Source organism: Anabrus simplex, chromosome 1 (genome assembly GCF_040414725.1).
Source record: "Anabrus simplex isolate iqAnaSimp1 chromosome 1, ASM4041472v1, whole genome shotgun sequence".
Classification (NCBI taxonomy): domain Eukaryota; kingdom Metazoa; phylum Arthropoda; class Insecta; order Orthoptera; family Tettigoniidae; genus Anabrus; species Anabrus simplex.
Genome location: NC_090265.1, coordinates 1093269463 through 1093288212, shown reverse-complemented (window position 1 = coordinate 1093288212; position 18750 = coordinate 1093269463). Strand labels below are relative to the sequence as shown.

Here is an 18750-nt window from a genome sequence, read left to right as displayed (position 1 = left end):
GCATTGTCCCACATTTCTCAGAATTCTCCGAAATATTTTCAACCTGTAATCTGCATGCTATAATGATTTCAGAATCATGGCTGCGTCAGTCTATCCCTTCAGCACTGGTTAAAATGAGTGGATACACTTTAATTAGGAACGATAGAGAAGGAAAGCCCGGAGGCGGAGTCGGAATGTTCATACGTGACGATTTGAAATACAAGGTAATATTCAAATCGCCAAGTGAATATTCTCACAGACCGGAGTTCTTGTTCGTGGAAATTGAAATTCGTGGTACGAAGTGTTTACTCGGTGTAGTGTGTCGCCCACCGAAGACCGGAAACACAACGGATCTAGAGGATGCCCTACAGGATTTAATATTCAGGTATGAACACATGGTTTTAATGGGAGATTTTCACGCTGACCTGACAAATGCAACCACTGAAACTAGGCGACTAACATGCATGTTTGAATCCATTAATATGACAATTCTGCCCTTACAACCCACACACCATGTTGCAACATCGCACACACTCCTTGACTTAATCGTTGTAGACAATAAAGACCGTATATTGTCACATGGACAGATGCCTGTGCCAGGCCTTTCCCACCATGATATGATTTACGCTGCATACTCTTTGAAGTGTCCAAAATACAAGGCTAAGATAATCACATACACAGATTTCAAAAATTTGAACGAAGAAGCCCTCATTGAGGACGCTCTGTGCACACCATGGCACACAGTTCAGTACATAAAGGACATTGACGACAAAGTATCTCATTTTAACGAACTTCTCTTAACTTTATACGACAGACATGCCCCATTACGTACTGCTCGAGTAAAGCGACCATCTAACCCTTGGCTCAATCAAGAAATTCGTGATCAAATGAAAGATAGAGACGTAGCCTATAGCTACTATGTGAAATATCCAACACAGGACAATGTTGAGAAATATAAAAGACTCCGAAATAAAACAACGCAGATGATAAGAAACGCTAAAATACGGCTACTCGTACGAAGTTTTAAATACACATAACTCTGCAGCTGTATGGAAAACTCTCCGCGATATGGGTCTAAATAAAAAAAAGACAAAGGATAGTAACTGTAATGTACCTTTGGACGATCTGAATAATTTTTAGCTCAAGAAACGTCCAGAGGAACAGAAATACCAAGAGAGCCACTATTGACAAAATATCTTGAAAGAGAAAGCATGGTGGAGAAACATTCTACTTCTCTCATGTGACTCCAGGTGATGTAAAGAGCGCCCTCAATGACATGAAATCAGGGTCTACCGGACACGACGGAATAAACCTGTCCCTTTTAAGAAAAATTCTAGACATCACTCTTCCTAAAATAACGCACATTATTAACACCTCTCTTATGACGGGAATCTTTCCTGGGAAATGGAAAAATGCCATCATCAGACCCTTGACGAAAAATAGTACCCCTATAACCTTTGACGATTACCGGCCTGTTAGTATCCTCCCTGTACTAGGATAAGTACTGGAAAAACTAGTACACAAACAAATGACAGACTATCTCTTACATCATAACTTACTCGACAGATATAAATCAGGGTTCAGATCGAATTACAGTACCAACACAGCATTGGTAAAAGTAACTAACGACATTCAGCTAGCAATGGATAACGGACAAATGACAATTCTAATTCTTCTCGACCTTCCAAAAGCATTTGACTGCGTAGACAAAGACATTTTACTAGCCAAATTAGAAACGATGAAATTTTCTAATAATGTATTATGCTGGGTACGTTCCTATCTCAGTGGACGTAAACAATGTGTGTCATTGGGAGACAATATGTCTAGATGGCTAAATACTGAGATGGGGGTAGCACAGGGTGGAGTGTTATCACCGCTTCTGTTCTCCCTATACATGAATGACCTATCAGAACAACTGACGAACTGTAAATATCACTTTTATGCTGACGATATCCAATTGTATATTCATACCAAGCCGAATGACATACAAGAAGCAACCATGAAATTAAACGAAGACCTATTTAACATTAACGAATGGACTAGTAGCCACTGCCTGAAGGTAAACCCATTAAAATCGCAAGCCATCATAATAGGATCTAAAAAGGCGCATGCTAAGTTAGAAAGTATCTATATACCGGTTATCAAGATCAATGAAACACCTATAACACTGAAAGACTCCGTTAAGAACCTTGGAATAATTTTTGATAAGTATTTAAGTTGGTCAGAGCACGTAACAAAAATTTGTCAACGTGTATTCGGCTCATTACACTCACTGCACAAACTGAGGGACTTTCTTCCTGTCAAAACCAGGAAACTGCTCGTTCAAGGATTAATTCTACCAATATTTGATTATGGTGACGTAGTCTATAATAACATAAGTTATTCACTGGGTTCCAAACTTCAACGGGCGCATAATGCCTGCATTCGATTCATTCTAAATGTTCCGCTCCATTCCCACATCAGCCCATTCCTCCAGCAGCTGTCCTGGTTAAGATTATGCGATAGACGCAAGCACCATGCTGTTTCTCTTCTGCACAAAATACTGCGAACAGGTAAACCAGACTACCTGGGAATAGATTTCAGCTACCTCTCCCCCTCAGGTAGAACACCCGCAAGGTCATCAACACGATCCCTGTTGTCCATCCCCATTCACCACAGTAGGATGTATAACAACTCATTTGTACCGGGGACCATACGTTCCTGGAATTCCCTCCCGGCTGAAATTAGAGACATAAGCAACCCAAAGGTATTCAAAGGAATGTGCTGGAACTTTTATCTACAATCAGAATAATTTACTCCAAGAAGTACCTTCAAATGTTAGATTAAGTCAAATGAATAAAATGTAAATGTAAGATTAGTAACATTGACAATTTTCGAGGTATAGTTTTAATAATAGTAAATACTATAAATTCATTTTAAAATGTTAAAAACAAATTATTAAATCACATTTCACGTTAATTTTAAATTATATTAAACTTATTTTTAATTTTAAGTAGTTATAATGTTCTGTTTACACAGGTGTACAATTATATGGTTTGGCATAATAGCAGGCTTCATAGCCTGAGCTCCGCCATGTACAGAAATAAATAAATAAATAAATAAATAAATAAATAAATAAATAAATAAATAAATAAATAAATAAATAAATAAATAAAACCCCACTGTCAGCAGCCCTGAACATGGTTTTCCGTGGTCTCCCATTCTCATACCAGGAAAATGCTGGGACTGTACCTGCTTTAATTAGGCTAAGGCCACGGACGCTTCCTTCCCACTCCTACTCCTTCCCTATCCCATCGTCGCCATAAGACCTGTCTGTGTTGGTGCGACGTAAAGCCAATTATAGGAAAGAGAGAAAGAAAGAAAGAAAGAAAGAAAGAAAGAAACAAAGAAACAAAGAAAGAAAGATGATTCTTGCCCTACAGAGTGGCACATTATCTTTCCGAGTTCAGTGGTTCCTCCATGCAATTGCCAATTGCAGGAAACGATGTATGAGGTCAATAAGTAATTGAAAATTTCTACCGACATTCAGCTATTATGAGACTCATTCCATGCAAAAGAAAAAGAAAAATCTCAGTCTATTACATTACTGCCAAACTCCTACAAGAATACTTGCTGTTCTCCACGTCCCGTGATCCTATTTGCTCTAGGTATATGCCCCTAATTCTTTTCTTTTAGCTGCTGACTTTACGTGGCCGTGATCATAATATTAAGAATACATCCCCAGCATTTGCCTTGTGAGAATACAATTTTCAAGACCCGCCGACAATGAGGTTGGACCCCACCATCTCCCGAATGTCCCGTGTCCTCTCCGTCAGTTTTGGTGACAATACGTTCTTAAGTGATGCTAACCCCAACTTGGCCAGGAATCTCACCTATCACGTGTACCCTAAATTATCGAAGAATTCCCCACATTAAGGCACCAGGCACTCTCTAACCAGCCTAAGACATGGTAAATTTTGCAGATTAAGTGACAGATAGTCTACAGATTTAGACACTTGTTAGATTGTACTGTTTCCTTCTACTAGGCATCAGCACATTCCCAAATATATAAAACCTTCTTTATCCGGGCTTTGAAGCAGGACCAGCCTATCAATGGTGCCGCCGATTATCACCCCGTGAAGAGATGGAAGTATTTATGCCGGACTAGAGCAGCTAAGCGCCAGGTGTAAGTTTTCCTCGACTAATAGCCAGTACTAATCTTATTCAGTAAACTAATAAGAAGCTGGTAACACACTAGACGCGTTGAAGGATGTTGTGTAATCCCTCGGCTACGAATTTACCGGATTTGTCTCCTATAGGAGACCTTTTAGATTGGCCTCGATACCATCTTATTCTACGTCAACTTCCTTAAATAACACTGGCGGTAATATACATGTAGCTACACGAGGAATGACGTAGATTGATCTCCCGAGAATCTCTACTCACTAGGTGGCTTCTTATATGATCAAAATAAAGGGCTATCTCGTGTAACATAACTTTTTTGAGGATATCAGTAGCGCTTAGTTTTATACGGAATACGCCACACTAGTGACCTTTAGTATTTTCCATTATTATGAGGTCACCGTGAGATTATTCTGGTTACATAAAATTTGAATTACTAACACTAGCTGCGATGGTTAAACCTAAGCCTTTCATCACTTGCCCCTTTCAACAATCCCAGTGGCATCTTAAGATACCATTCTCTGACAGAATCTGATGATCTACACAGGCTGTGGTGTTTCTTTACGAAGCACGATAAACCCATGCCATGAGTTCTCCGGCGTTCTAACAAAACGATGACGCAGATAATATTTGCCCTGAGATTTCCGGCTTTCCCTTTCAGTGACACTTGTCAGTTTTTGTAGCATTAGAAATGTGAGAGGTTTTGCTAGCCAGTATAGTATTATCCCATTTCGCTAGCCTCATTGTCTGAGTCAGGACTTCGTTCGAATTATTTATAATTTTTATTTATTAAACGTCTTATTTTGCATGGGGAGACTCAGGCTATGAAGCCTGCTATTCTGTCCGACCACATATTAAGTCGATCTATTCATATTTTCCTTTACGCTGATATGAATGAGTTTGCACTGAATAACCTACTGATCCCCGGCACCTTAACTTAGTAGCCTATACTTCACCGGCGAGATAAGGACGCTCAGAAGCCAGAATCCATGGAGGAATATTAATTTATAGCCTTGGTCGGAGTGTACCGCGCAACGCTTCCTGATAAGGTCCGGCCGCAGTCAAACAATGGCCATAAGGGCAGGGGCTGCTATTGTCTGACAAATGAAAGTGGCTAGTTAATACAGACACCACGAAGCGTGGCTAATGCTCCCGCTCTGTCATCTACTTCCTTATCTCTCGGAGGAAATTAGAAACTTTGCGGTCCATGTCTGCTCTCTGTTTTCAGTGAGTGCGGCTTTCCTCAAAGGTTAATTTTGTCTTAACTCCGGAATCAGCATCTTTAGAGCTTAATAATCACAGCGACAGATCGTCAAAGACTTGCGCAAAATAAGTCTCTTTGTAGGTTGTGTGTAAGGAATTTGCTGATATGGCCTGTTTCTTAATTGGAGGAGTATATTCTGGTACACAGAACTCTAACAGTGTATTAAAATCACCGATAGAGTGTCCAGCTCCATGGCTAAAGGGTTAGGGGTCCCGGGTTCTATTCCCGGCAGGGTCGGAAATTTTAACCAAAATTGGTTAACTTAATTCCCCTAGCACGGGGACTGGGTGTATGTGTCGACTTTATCGTCATTCCATCCTCATCCCGACTCGCAGGTCGCCTACGGGAGTCAAATCAAAAGACCTGCACCTGGTGAGCCGAAGTCCTCGGACACATCCCGGCATTAAAAGCCATACGACATTTCATTTTACCGATAGAGTACTCGTTCAGGCTGACTAAAATTGCTAGGTCACATGTTTAGTCTAAAAGTAATGTAAAAGTATGCTGCACGTGCATTCGTCTTTTGTCGTGCTTCTGCCAAGAATGCTGTTATACACGATGCAGGGAAGATATATTTTTGTTTTGGAAGTTTCTGTCTTTGTCTGTCTGTCAGTCTGTTTGGGTGAAATGAACGCAAAAACGGCTAATTCATTTTTCACGAAACTTACCGATATTCAGGTAGAAACATTCAGAATTTTCCTGCACTCTGTTTTACCTCAATCCATTGAGTAGAAGCTGAGAAATAACATGCATAACCTCGACAATACCGTCTTTCACACAGAGAGAAGTGAACAATGATTTCCGACTGATACCACGCCTACGTCCACTATTCATTTCTTGCTGCGCGGAATCTAAAGCACTCGAAGTACCTTATTCTAGCACCATGAATGCTTTGAGACTTCTTTCCTAGTGGTCTACCACTTGGAGGGATCAGTACTAGAGTTTCGTCTCGATCGTGGTGCTACATGCCCACTTCAAGCGATTTTCTATGGGTTGATGGTTTTTCTACACTCTTAATCACTTCTTTATGGAAATAAGAAACTTATATAAACAAAACGAAAGAAACCAGCACGTTCTATGTTGTCTCAAAATGCGTATTAGGTCTTTTGATTTGACGCCCGTAGACGACCTACGCGTCATGATCAGGATGAAATGATGATGTAGACGACATATACACCCAGCCCCCGTGCCAGCGAAATTAAACAATGATGGTTAAAATTCCCGACCATGCTGGGAATCGAACCCAGGACCCCTGTGACCAAACGCCAGCATGCTAACCACTTATCCATAGTGCCGGACAGGCAGTCAGTAACTCAGAGGAAATATCATCAATTCCACGTGTCTTGTTCCTATTTAGGTCTCCCACAGCTCTGCCAAACTCTGACCTCAAAACTAGGTCTCTCATTTCATCAGCATCAACAGCCTCTTCAGGTTCCAGAACGAAATCATCTATATCTTTACCTTTATACAACTGTTGGATATGTTCCTGCCATCTTTCTGCTTTGTCGTCTTTCCCTAGAAGTAGCGTTCCATCTGAACTCTTAATATTCATACCCCTCGATTTCCTTTCTCCAAAGGTTTCCTTGATTTTCCTGTATACAGCATCTACCTTTCCTAGGACCATATAATTTTCGACATCCTTGCAATTTTCCTTCAGCCATTCTTCCTTAGCTGCCTTGCACTTTCTGTCCATTTCATTCTTTAATCACCTGTATTCTTTTCTTCCTGCTTCATTTCTAGCATTCTTGTATTTTCGTCGTTCATCAATCAGGTCTAGTATCTCCTGAGTTATTCACTGATTCTTATTTGATCTTTTCTACCTTCCTAACATTTCTTCAGCAGCCCTACTGGCTTCATTTTCATGCCTATCCACTCTTCCTCTATTGTGCTTCTTTCAGTTTTTTCATTCAGTCCTAGTGCAATATGTTCCTTGAAACAATCTCTCACACTCTTTTCTTTCAACTTGTCTAGATCCCATCTCCTTGCATTCCTTCCTTTCTTCAATTTCTTCAACTTCAGATGGCATTTAATGAGCAACAAGTTTTGGTCAGAGTCCACGTCTGCTCCTGAGAAAGTGAAATCCAACACCTGGTTTCTGAATCTCTACCTAATCATAATGGAGTCTATTTGAAACATTCCAGTGTCTCCAGGTCTCGTCCACGTGTACAGACATCGTTTGTGGTGTTTGAACCAAGTATTGGCAAGCACTAAGTTATGATTAGTGCAGAATTCAACTAGCCGACTTCCTCTTTCGTTTCTTTGCCCCAATCCGGATTCTCTTATTGAATTACCTTCTCTTCCTTGGCCTACCAATGAATTTCAGTGTCCCATCACAATTAGATTCTCGTCATCTTTTACATATCGCATTAAATCTATTTCTTCATATATTCTTCGATTTCCTCATCATCATATACATGCATGTATATATATGTACATTATTCAGTACGAATGCTGGTTTGATCCTCAACAGTTCCCCATCAGCTGCCATACTTGGGCTGCATGTCACTGAAGAGATGTACTGTACAACGGAAATGAGAAGTGAGGTTCTTTACCGTTGCTTTCCTCACTGAGCCAGTCGTTGCTACTAGTTATCAACCTGCCAAGCCCACTGAAATGCTCGCACCAATTGACCTTATGAGTGACATTTTCCTATTATTCATCACAAGAACTGGTTTCGTAAGGAATGTCATTACTAGCACATTTTTTTACAATTTGTTTTACGTAACACCGACACAGATAGGTTTTATGGCGACGATGGGGCAGGGAAGGGCTAGAAGTGGGAAGGAAGCGGCAGTAGTCTTAACTAAGGTACAGTCCTAGCATATTTCTGGTGTGAAAATTGGAAACCAGTGAAAACCACCTTCAGGCCTGTCGACAATGGGGTTCGAGCCCACTATCTCAAGAGATACTTGCCGCACTTAAGCGATTGCAGTTATCGAGCTCGGTATTACTAGAATTACTCGTACCTCAAGTCAATGTCATATCATTAAAGCCAAGGACAAGACTGAGACAGGTCAATGAGAGTAACATGCCAGAAGACATAGTGCACTGTAAACACTAGGTCTAGCCAGCAAAGACGTTACATGCACTTACGTAATTTAAATGTAATCAAGTTAAAACATTGGTATTAAAAATAAATTAATCTATATAAATAAAATCGCAACGACCACGTGTCTGAACATTGAATATTTTGGCGAAATGTTTGTACAGTTATCCATTTCAGGAATAATAATGACCATCTGCATATTTTTTAGCTTTGGTGTTTGTTTGTCTGAGTTCTAATAACTAGTAAACTACTGGATACATTTCTACAAAACTTCATATTTAGAAGTTACCTATCCTTGGGAATATTTTTGGGCCAAAATTATTTCTAAATCCCTGAATAGACTGGGGGTTTATACGAGGATCGAAACAGTGATTTTACATTCCCACAAAATGTACATTACTAACATTAATATACCGGGCGAGTTGGCCGTGCGTGTAGAGGCGTGCGGCTGTGAGCTTGCATCCAGGAAATAGTAGGTTCGAATCCCACTATCGGCAGCCCTGAAAATGGTTTTCCGTGGTTTCCCATTTTCACACCAGGGAAATGCTGGGGCTGTACCTTAATTAAGGCCACGGCCGCTTCCTTCTAACTCCTAGGCCTTTCCTATCCCATCGTCGCCATAAGACCTATCTGTGTCGGTGCGACGTAAAGCCCCTAGCAAATAAACTAACATTAATATATATATTTGTTAAATTAGGTCTGTCAAAATACTGTATATAACAAACGTTGAATTATATGTTACTTTATGTCGTGTACGTAATTGTCATACGGATGTAAATCACAGAGATGCTTTCAAAAAATCGGATTTTTAGTCCAAGTCCCCGGGAATATTTGGTGCATGTCACTTCAAGGTAGGTTAACGGGAAGAACTAAAGAGGCATTTCACTTGTTTCGATGGAACAGGTAATAAGGAAGGTTATCAACAGCGATGGGTTTCATGAGTCTTCAAGCACAGAGAAACAACAATATGTAACCGAGAATTTCGCACAACTTCGGACGAGGAACTGTAACGTCCAATAAACTCTCTAATCGTCCTCATCCTGTCTCTAATTTGTTCATCTTGATTGTACTTCACGTTACTGCCACATGCTTTTGCAGAAAAGTATCAGTTTAATATGCCGTATTAAACGTTGGAATACAGGCATGTAACTTCCCGTAAATTCATGAAGGAAATATGTAATCCACTGCAAATTCCCGTGCGAAGAACGGTACACCCGCTAGTAAATAAATAAATACGCTAAAGTCTGTGTAACCGTTGCCGGTCATAATGAATGTCAGAGTGTCAGAACTTTTCCTACAAAGGGAATTCTGAACCAGTAAGTTCAATGTCACAAGCTTCTACGTTTATGCTCCATTAGCTACATACCGACCAACTGTGCATCGAAGGCCAGCACCCAATCAACCGAGCTATAATGCCGGTCTTGTTGCAGACGAGCCGTGTTCCTTGAAGGAGGAAATCCCACGGAATGTGAAAGTTAAGAGTAGAGAACTTCAGTGCCCTCGGAATCCCAGTACTGGGAGATCGAAGTTTGCCAAGTGAGGCAGGCCACTTGAAGACAGCGATATCTCTCTCTCACACACACACCTACAACTGCACATTAACACCGCACTTTTAAGCTCAATCTTGAAAGCGATAGCATCACTTGCGTTCACCACAGGGCACACCAGCTTGTTGTAGGCTGGTACGCAAATCTCAGAAATGTAAATGCCCTTTTCCAAATTTCAGGACTTTCTGATTAGAAACTGGACCAAAGTCTGTACCTTCCACTACTTCAAGGACCTTAATGGCCTTCGCTACTTGTAATACCCCACTATAAAAATCAGTAAGTACAATATTATGGTAAGTTAGAGTAAGATGATATACTGTTATAAAAATTATGAATTCATTATTAATTTGTTACCATACAGAACCACCTTTCCCCCTGCTTCGTACTCTCCCTCTCAAGTAACAGCACTAACTTGCTGTGGTTGCAAGTTCATGGGTTGTATTTGTTTTGTATCTCAGGTTAAGCAGATGCAAGAACGTGGCCGTAAAAAGATGTACTCTGCGTGCGAAGAATTCGGCCCAAATAGAGCTAATGAAATTTACAACAGCCCTGCTTAACTTCCGCGTGAGCCTCCTTCCTCGTCTAACATGCTTCTAGCAGCATGATTGAAAAGTTACTTACACACCTCCCCCACCCAAGAAAGAAAAGATCAGTAGAAGGTAACACTCACCCCTCCCCTGCAAGGCAGAGTCTCGAATCGTGATACATCTTGGTAGCCATTTACTCCGATCATAGCGGTTTTAATCAAGGGAGGCTATTTCTGATCCACTCTCCCTTGCATACCGAATGTAACATTGTTCATTGGTTCATTTTTGTTTCTCCAGTCATAGAGAGAAGCAGTAAGAGCTGGTTGAAATCAGGTGTTAGATATATCGACAGTGCGCGAGCAATACCTCGCATTCCACAATGCTCTTCTTATCCATTATTTTCTTTAATACTGGTCACGCCTCCCACTCACACTTGAATAGTCCATCAGAACAATATTCGTTGTGTTCATTTTCCTACGCCAGTCTTCTTTTCCTACCGCTTGTCCCACACCTGTGGGGTCGCGGGTGCGAACTGAGTCGCACATGTGAATTTGGCCCTGTTTCACGGCCGGATGCCCTTCCTGACGCCAACCCTATATGGAGGGTTGTAATCACTATTGCGTGTGTCTGTGGTGGTTAGTAGTGTGGTGTGTTGTGTGAATATGAAGAGGAGAGTGTTGGGACGAACACAAACACCCAGTCCCTGCGCCGGAATAATTAATCAGAAGCAATTAAAATCCTCAGCCCGGTCGGGAATCGAACCCGATACCCCATTTTCCTATGCCAGTAAGTAAAGGAAAATGAAACTTATTGTACCGTACTGTAGAAATGTATATTTTTATGAAGTATTTACGCACTCATACGGTATAATGCATTTAAGATTTCTCTTTGCAGATCACCACAGGAAAATGAACACAGTAAACGTTATGATGGACTGCATATCCATATGTGGCTGGAAGGCGTTACCAGTCTTAAGGAGGAGAATAGATCGCAAGAGCATTGTGGGATACAAGGTGTTGCTCGCGCACCGTGGATATGTGGAAACCTTACGGAAGAGACAGCACTATTGTGATCTACAATCATAGGCCAGAATATTTACACGCACGTGTATCTAACTTTCAGTTTTGTTTCCCGAAATGAAGCATTTCTAATGTAATGAGCTTAATGAGGTTTGTGCAGTATAGAGAATGAGTGAACTCACCACGTCGATGAGCTGCGAGAGCTTGAGCTTGATCTTGACAGTGAGAGCGTCGCTTACGTTCACCACAGGGCGCACCAGCTTGTTGTAGTTGGACAGCAAGTCGTCGTACAGCCGCTTGGCATCGGGGTTGCCCGAGCATCCTGCAAGCCAAGTACAAGAAATCACATACTAGTAATACAAACACTAGTTATCAACCTGAAATAAAATATCCCCTCACCATGTAACATCCATGGTATTATATTGCCAGATAAACCATAAACATAAATACAACGTTGTGTAGTGATAGGTAACATCCTGCAAGAATAATACAGCGTACCATCAGGGTCACTTAGCAAGTAGTTTCAGATGACTGTCTGTTGATTGTTCAATTCGGAGATTGGTTGGATCCTCAAGTATCCCCTTTCAAAATGTCATGCAGGTATAGGGAATGTGCAACAACCGATGCAGGCGCCACAATGACGCGTACAAGGCATGACGGTGGTTGAGGTAGTTTGTCATTGCTTTCCTCACTGGGCCAGACAGATGTTTGTTACTTGTTTTATATCTCACCGACACAGATAGGTCTTATAGCGACGACGGGAACATATTAAGGGACCTACAGTTTTACGAGGAATCCGAATCACGGATACACGACTTTAATTTGAAACATCTCACCTGCGCTTCCTCGGGTTTGAGCCGCGCCCCCCTTGGAGGAAAGTAGACGACATTGTCACTAGTCTATCTCGCCCTTGCTATCTAGATACACGTCCCCCTAAAATAAGTTCTACCGAGCTCGATAGCTGCAGTCGCTTAAGTGCGGCCAGTATCTAGTATTCGGGAGATAGTAGGTTCGAACCCCACTGTCGGCAGCCCTGAAAATGGTTTTCCGTGGTTTCCCATTTTCACACCAGGCAAATGCTGGGGCTGTACCTTCGTTAAGGCCACGGCCGCTTCCTTCCCACTCCTAGCCCTTTCCTATCCCATCGTCGCCATAAGACTTATCTGTGTCGGTGCGACGTAAAACAACTAGCAAAAAAAGGTTCTTGTGATATAAAGTGATTCACAAAGATTAATTTCCAGTCATGGAACATATACAGTGTGGTCGGAAACAACGTGAACGCACTATATGAGCGTCAGATCGTTGGTGATACTGATAAGTAGGGCCCGGATGTTTATGCAGTTATAGGTTAGAATACAAACTAATTTTATTAGTAGGAGCTGTCGACTAGCCCGCTCTAACGTAATGTAGTGAGAGTAACATAAATTCTAGGGCTTTTAATGGGCCGAACACCTAATGTTAATGCAAACCTCATAGCATTACCGTCGTGCATGTAGACTCTACTTGTTACTCGCTTCAGTAAGTTTGCATTCCAACCTATTACTGCATAAACATCCGGGCCCTACTGATAAGTAATTTGGAAAAAAATACGTCGATATCTCGCACCGTTGTCATTTTATCAGCTGCTGAATTCAGCCAATCAGATCGTTTCGCGGGTGAATTCAAAAGGGCTTTACGAGGCGGTCTTGCTAATTCTGCACGTGGCTTGGTCTAAAATACATTCTTTTAAGTTTCTAGGGTTGGAGGAAACAACAATAAAATAATTAGTTATAGAAATATTGCTGATAGGGCATGTTGGGGTCTTCCCATTTGGGCCCCACAGGTAGGGCCGGGTGTGTCATACTTGGGAGGGCGGCTCCTTTTCTCAAAATTCAACCATAGACCTCAATTATTTGAAATGAAACAGATTGCTGTAGAAATACAGCGTAAGTTTTTAATATTTTACTTTGTTATAAAAAGCATAGTCAACTCCGTGCAGGCTCTTGGAGGGGTGGAACGTAAAGGCTTCCACTTTCTTTAACCTCGGCACTTGGTGGGGTAGAGTGGTTAGCCCGGCTGCGTTTGCCCCCAGGAATGCACGCGGTACTCGTTTTTGGTGCAGGCTGAACGAACGTCAGGATCGACTTTTCTGACGGGGAATCGCACCCACATCCTTCTGGGTGAACCGAACACGCCTTTACCACCTCAGCCAGGCAGCCTGTCACTTGTTATTATGCGATAATATATTAATGGATACACAACCGGTAACTCAATACTTTATAATTAAATCCCCACCATTCCTGAGTTGTCATTAGTAATTGTTTATCTTGAATATATTCCAATAACAACGCATCCTTTTGAACAATAAAAAACTAGTCTCGATCTATACTACATTCCTAAAGTGGGGAGCCGGGCTGAGTGACTGGCCTCCTGACCCCAAGTTGGCAGGTTCGATCCTGGCTCAGTCCGGTGGTATTTGAAGGTGCTCAAATACGTCAGCTTCGTATCGGTAGATTTAATGGCACGTAAAAGAACTCCGGCAACTTAGCGTTTCCGAAAACCGTAAAAGTAGTTAGTGGGACGTAAAGCCATTAATAATAATAAATAAATAAATAAATAAATAAATAAATAAATAAATAAATAAATAAATAAATAAATAAATAAATAAATAAAAATCAAATTAGACAAGGCCTACCATGCCTGCAGAAAACTGTATGCCTCAAAGCATTTATCAAAGAATGTAAAACTGAGACACTATAATGCAGTAGTCAGACCATCAGTCCTCTATGCAGCAGAATGCCTGTCCCTAACTAAAAAAACCCCACTGAGAGCCCTGGAAGTGCAAGAACGGAAATTCCTGAGAAGAATAATAGGGCCAAGGATCCTACCAGATGGAAGGCGATGGTACAAACCCAACAATGAGCTCTACCAGCATCAAGAAAACCTCATAGATGCCATCAGGAGAAAACGTCTGACTTTCTATGGACACCTATACAGAATGGATCCTAATAGATTATCCCATAAGATCTTCAAGGTTGCTAACAAAGGCAAAGCTACTAGATTCCCCTGGACCAAACAAGTGGACAAAGATCTTGCAGAGCTTAATATTAATCAAGCCGCCATTACTGACAGAAATGCATACCGTTTAATGGTCAAAACTAAACCTTTCCTAACATCCCTTACATCAGCTAGCCACAAAGGAGCCGGGAATTGGTCAGAGGAGCGCAGGAAAGAATTCAGCGAGAAAATGAAGGAATACTGGGCCAACAGGAAGGCTCAAGAGGCCACTAAGAACACAATCCAGTATGCTAAAAGGGGCAGACGAAGACAAAAACACAGCTAGAACACAAGCACCGTGGTCCACAGATGGCCTAAACGCAAAGAAAAAAAAAATAAAAAAAAAAAAATAAATAAATAAATAACCGAAACCTGGAGATATATATATACATGAAGCAGTGTTGCTTCTTTGGCTCGTGGATCTTGGTTGTATCGATAGTCTGCTATTGTCGAGTCCAAGACCATCTGAGGGCTGAAGGGTTCACATATTTTAGCTATAGGAACTGTAGTCCTCAGCAATTCCTGTATAATGTACATTTAATCTTTCTTTCTTATTATGTTTGCCCTCCACGATTGTTTTTTCTCTCAGACTCAGCGAGGGTCCCCATCTCTACTACCTCAAGGGCAGTGTCCTGGAGCTTCAGACTTTGGATCGGGGGATAAAACTAGGGTGGAGGACCGTTACCTTGCCCAGGCAGTCTCACCTAATACGCTGAACAGGGGCCTTGTGGGGGTGGAGTGGGAAGATCGGAAGGGATAGACAAGGAAGAGGGAAGGAAGAGGCCGTGGCCTTATGTTAGGTACCATCGCGGCATTTGTATGGAGGAGAAGTGGGAAACCACGGAAAACCACTTCAAGGATGGCTGAGGTGGGAATCGAACCCCCGCCACCTCTACTCAGCTGACCTCCCGAGGCTGAGTGGACCGCGTTCCAGTCCTCGTAGCACTTTTCAAATTTCGTGGCGGGTATGGCAGGTACATTTAATACATTCTCTTAAACTTTGTTATGGAGGTTCTCTACCTCTTTCCATAGCTCTCATTTATATCCTCTCCAACTCCTACTGTTCTTCTTCTTGGATTAATAATATGAAACCCTCCCTGAGCCTTCACTGTTCGTACACATTAGATTCCTGAAGATTTGGTCGTCAAAAGTGCATTATTTAACTCAAGTACACCTGAGTACGTGATATTTTGTAACCTCAATATCAAATACCAAAGAGAGAATCGAAGCACATTTCCATTCCATGTATACGTGTTAGAGGACTGTTCGCGAAGGTGTGAGAGACCTGCGTTTACTAGATGAGCGCGGAAAGAAAGATAATAGGAGCTTTAATAATATTATTGTCTTTACGTCCCACCAACTACTTTTTACAGATTTCGGAGACGCCGAGGCATCGGTATTTAGTCTAGCAGGAGTTCTTTTACAATACCTTTATTTCCTCCAGATCTATACAGTAATGAACTAATGATTTCTATGGAGAAAATAGAAATACAAATAGAAAAAGACTGAAACACAAAAGCAAAAACAAAACAATGAAAACATGGCAAACAATGCAATATAAGGTTAACGACATCCCTACTTCCTAGATGAGTGGTCGCATGTGTTAGTCTATCTCTCTCGACCTAGCATAATGTCTGTGTGCTCCCTTCCCTTCCCACTGCTAGGCAGTAGTGGGGAAGACCTCCATTCTCCTGCAGTGAGTCGAGTGATATTCTACACCTTTCATGCGTCAGCATTACCCACTACCTAGTTCATTGTCTCTCGCCACTTGACACACCTGAGATTTAGCTTTTAAAGTGGCTCTACATCTACTCCTAATTCTGCTCAAAAACTTACTTAAATTTCCATCTCACTTCCATTCTGTCACTAACTACTTTAAAAGCTTATCACCATTACACGGTTGAGCAATCAACTTCTACTGGCACTCAGTCATAAACATACGTCTCTCTTCAACCGTTTCCTTACATACTGTCAATAAATGAAAATCCTCTCTCTCTCATTACCACAAAATACACACAACGTATTTACTTTTAACTTAGTCCAACCTCTATTCATATACATTCCTAAAATCCACCATTTTAAGCCTCTTCTCACCGTCCTATTCACATTTTCCACTCTCACATTCAAAACCTGATTTACTCTCATAAACATCTTTAAGGTAGCTCTCTTCCTGCATTCGGCTACGAGCTCTTGTTCTGCAATATCTCTTGCCCTCATACTCACATGTATCCAATAAATACCACTTTTCTTCTCTCCCATTCAGTATTATAAAACTCACCCAAACCCAGTCGATATAAAGCATTCTTTACCATATCAACCCAGTAATCATCATAATTGCACTTCATTTGATACTGATAAGCACTCTTTTTAAAATGTTAATCTTGATGTACTCCTTGCACATAACACTTGCTCCTTCACTCGCGGCACACAAAGCTAACCACATAATAATCTTGCTGAACTTACTCCCTATCTGCTCTAATATCCCACACTCTTTCTCCACCCCCGAAACCTCAGAAGCATACAGCATTCTACTCTTCACCACTGCGTTAAACATCATTCTTTGTACATCATAACTTACACTCCGAAATTTATTTTCCAATATCCTAATTACTGACAGTGCAGCTTGGCCTTCCCATTTGGCTCGTCTAATTTGCTCAACCCAATACCATTTCTGTTTATCACCCCCAGACTCAATCTTATCCACCATCTCTATGTCTTCCCCATTTATTGTCCACTTCATCCTCGGTTTCTTTCTGTTCCCCTTCATATTTACCACCACCTTAGTCTTGTTACTGTTGACCTTCAATGACCATTTCTTCGCAAAACTGCAAACCTCGTTCAAGCTCTTTTGCACGCCCCCAGCTGTCAATGTCAACAATATCACATCATCAGCAAAAATCAACACTGGAATTTATTGTACACCTAGAACTGGGCAAGCCCAATTTACCTCCCCATGACCACCTAATAAGTCGTTATTAAACAATGGGAAAAGAATTGGCAATAATTTACACCCCTGTTTCAGCCCAACTTTCGATTCAATCAATCCACGAACCACCCCCTCCTCCACCTAATGCTACGGTAGATATTTTCATATATGGTTTTAATCGCTCTTCTCATCTTTTTCCCAACCCCCTACCCTCCTCAGTCTTTCAAACAAGGCCTCCCTGCTCACTGTATTGAACGCCTTCTGAAAATCTATAGCAACTATAAACACTTTGGAGCCTTCTTTCCTCACATCTTTATCTGTTATTTTTCTCACTATCATTAAATTATCCGACGTCCTCCTCACTTTTCGCGAAGCCACTCTGGAATATCGATAAAATAGAATGGTATTCCGCCCACTTTCTCAACCTGTTAGCCAAAATACCCAAGTACTGTACACCTTGATCAATGAGTCCAGCAGGGTTATGTCTCTATAGTTAATAGGGCTGGTCCTCTCTGCTTTGCTTTTATACTGTAGATAGAACATATTATTCACTTCTGCCATTCTTTCTGGAATTTCGCCCCTTCGAATACCTTGTTTAGAAATGTAACCAGACTCTCCCTCATCTGTCTATTTTTGCCACTTCCTTCCAATAAACATTTGTTATCCCATTCTCGCCTCCCACAGCCCTTTTCTTTGATTACATTCCACCACTTTCTCACCTGTTATTCTTTTATCCAACTCCTGATTACCCCCCACTATCCCCCTTTCAACCTAATAGCCTCCTTCTGGCCTTACCCGCCCTTCCTTCTCTCCTAATAGTTCCTGGAAGTACTTCACCCGTGTTCCATACTATATTTTAGGTTTTGAAGCTCTACTTGCACCCCTGTTAATTTTATTAACCCTCACCCACACCTTATCTCCTTCCCTGTCTTTATACTCCCTGTTTAACGCTTCCGTTTGGGCCTTCTCATAGCCTTTTTCCTCTCTACTAGCATTTTCTTAAATTATTTTCTCAACCTGCAAAACTGATCCCTTAAACCCCTTCCTTCATGCTTCTTGTACTCACCTAGCGCTCTCATCACTAAGTTCCTCTTCTCCTTACACTTTTTAACGTACCATCCCTGTCCCTATTCTCTAATAGTCTGCCTGAATGCTTTTTACACCGCTACTCTCCTAATAGGATATTCCAGTAACTCTAAAGCCCTATCAATATTATTGCCCTCAGTTGCTACATCGATCCCTACC

General features: G+C 41.4%; 1 protein-coding gene across 1 annotated transcript in view; it reads right to left on the bottom strand.

Annotated features, from left to right (window-relative positions):
- Positions 1-18750, bottom strand: part of LOC136876459 (acetylcholine receptor subunit alpha-like) — a 1223921-nt gene that overhangs the window by 526646 nt on the left and 678525 nt on the right. Inside the window, exon 3 of the mRNA XM_067150449.2 lies at positions 11726-11865. Within this exon, the coding sequence (XP_067006550.1) occupies positions 11726-11865 (140 nt within the window). The remainder of the gene's footprint in view (positions 1-11725; positions 11866-18750) is intronic.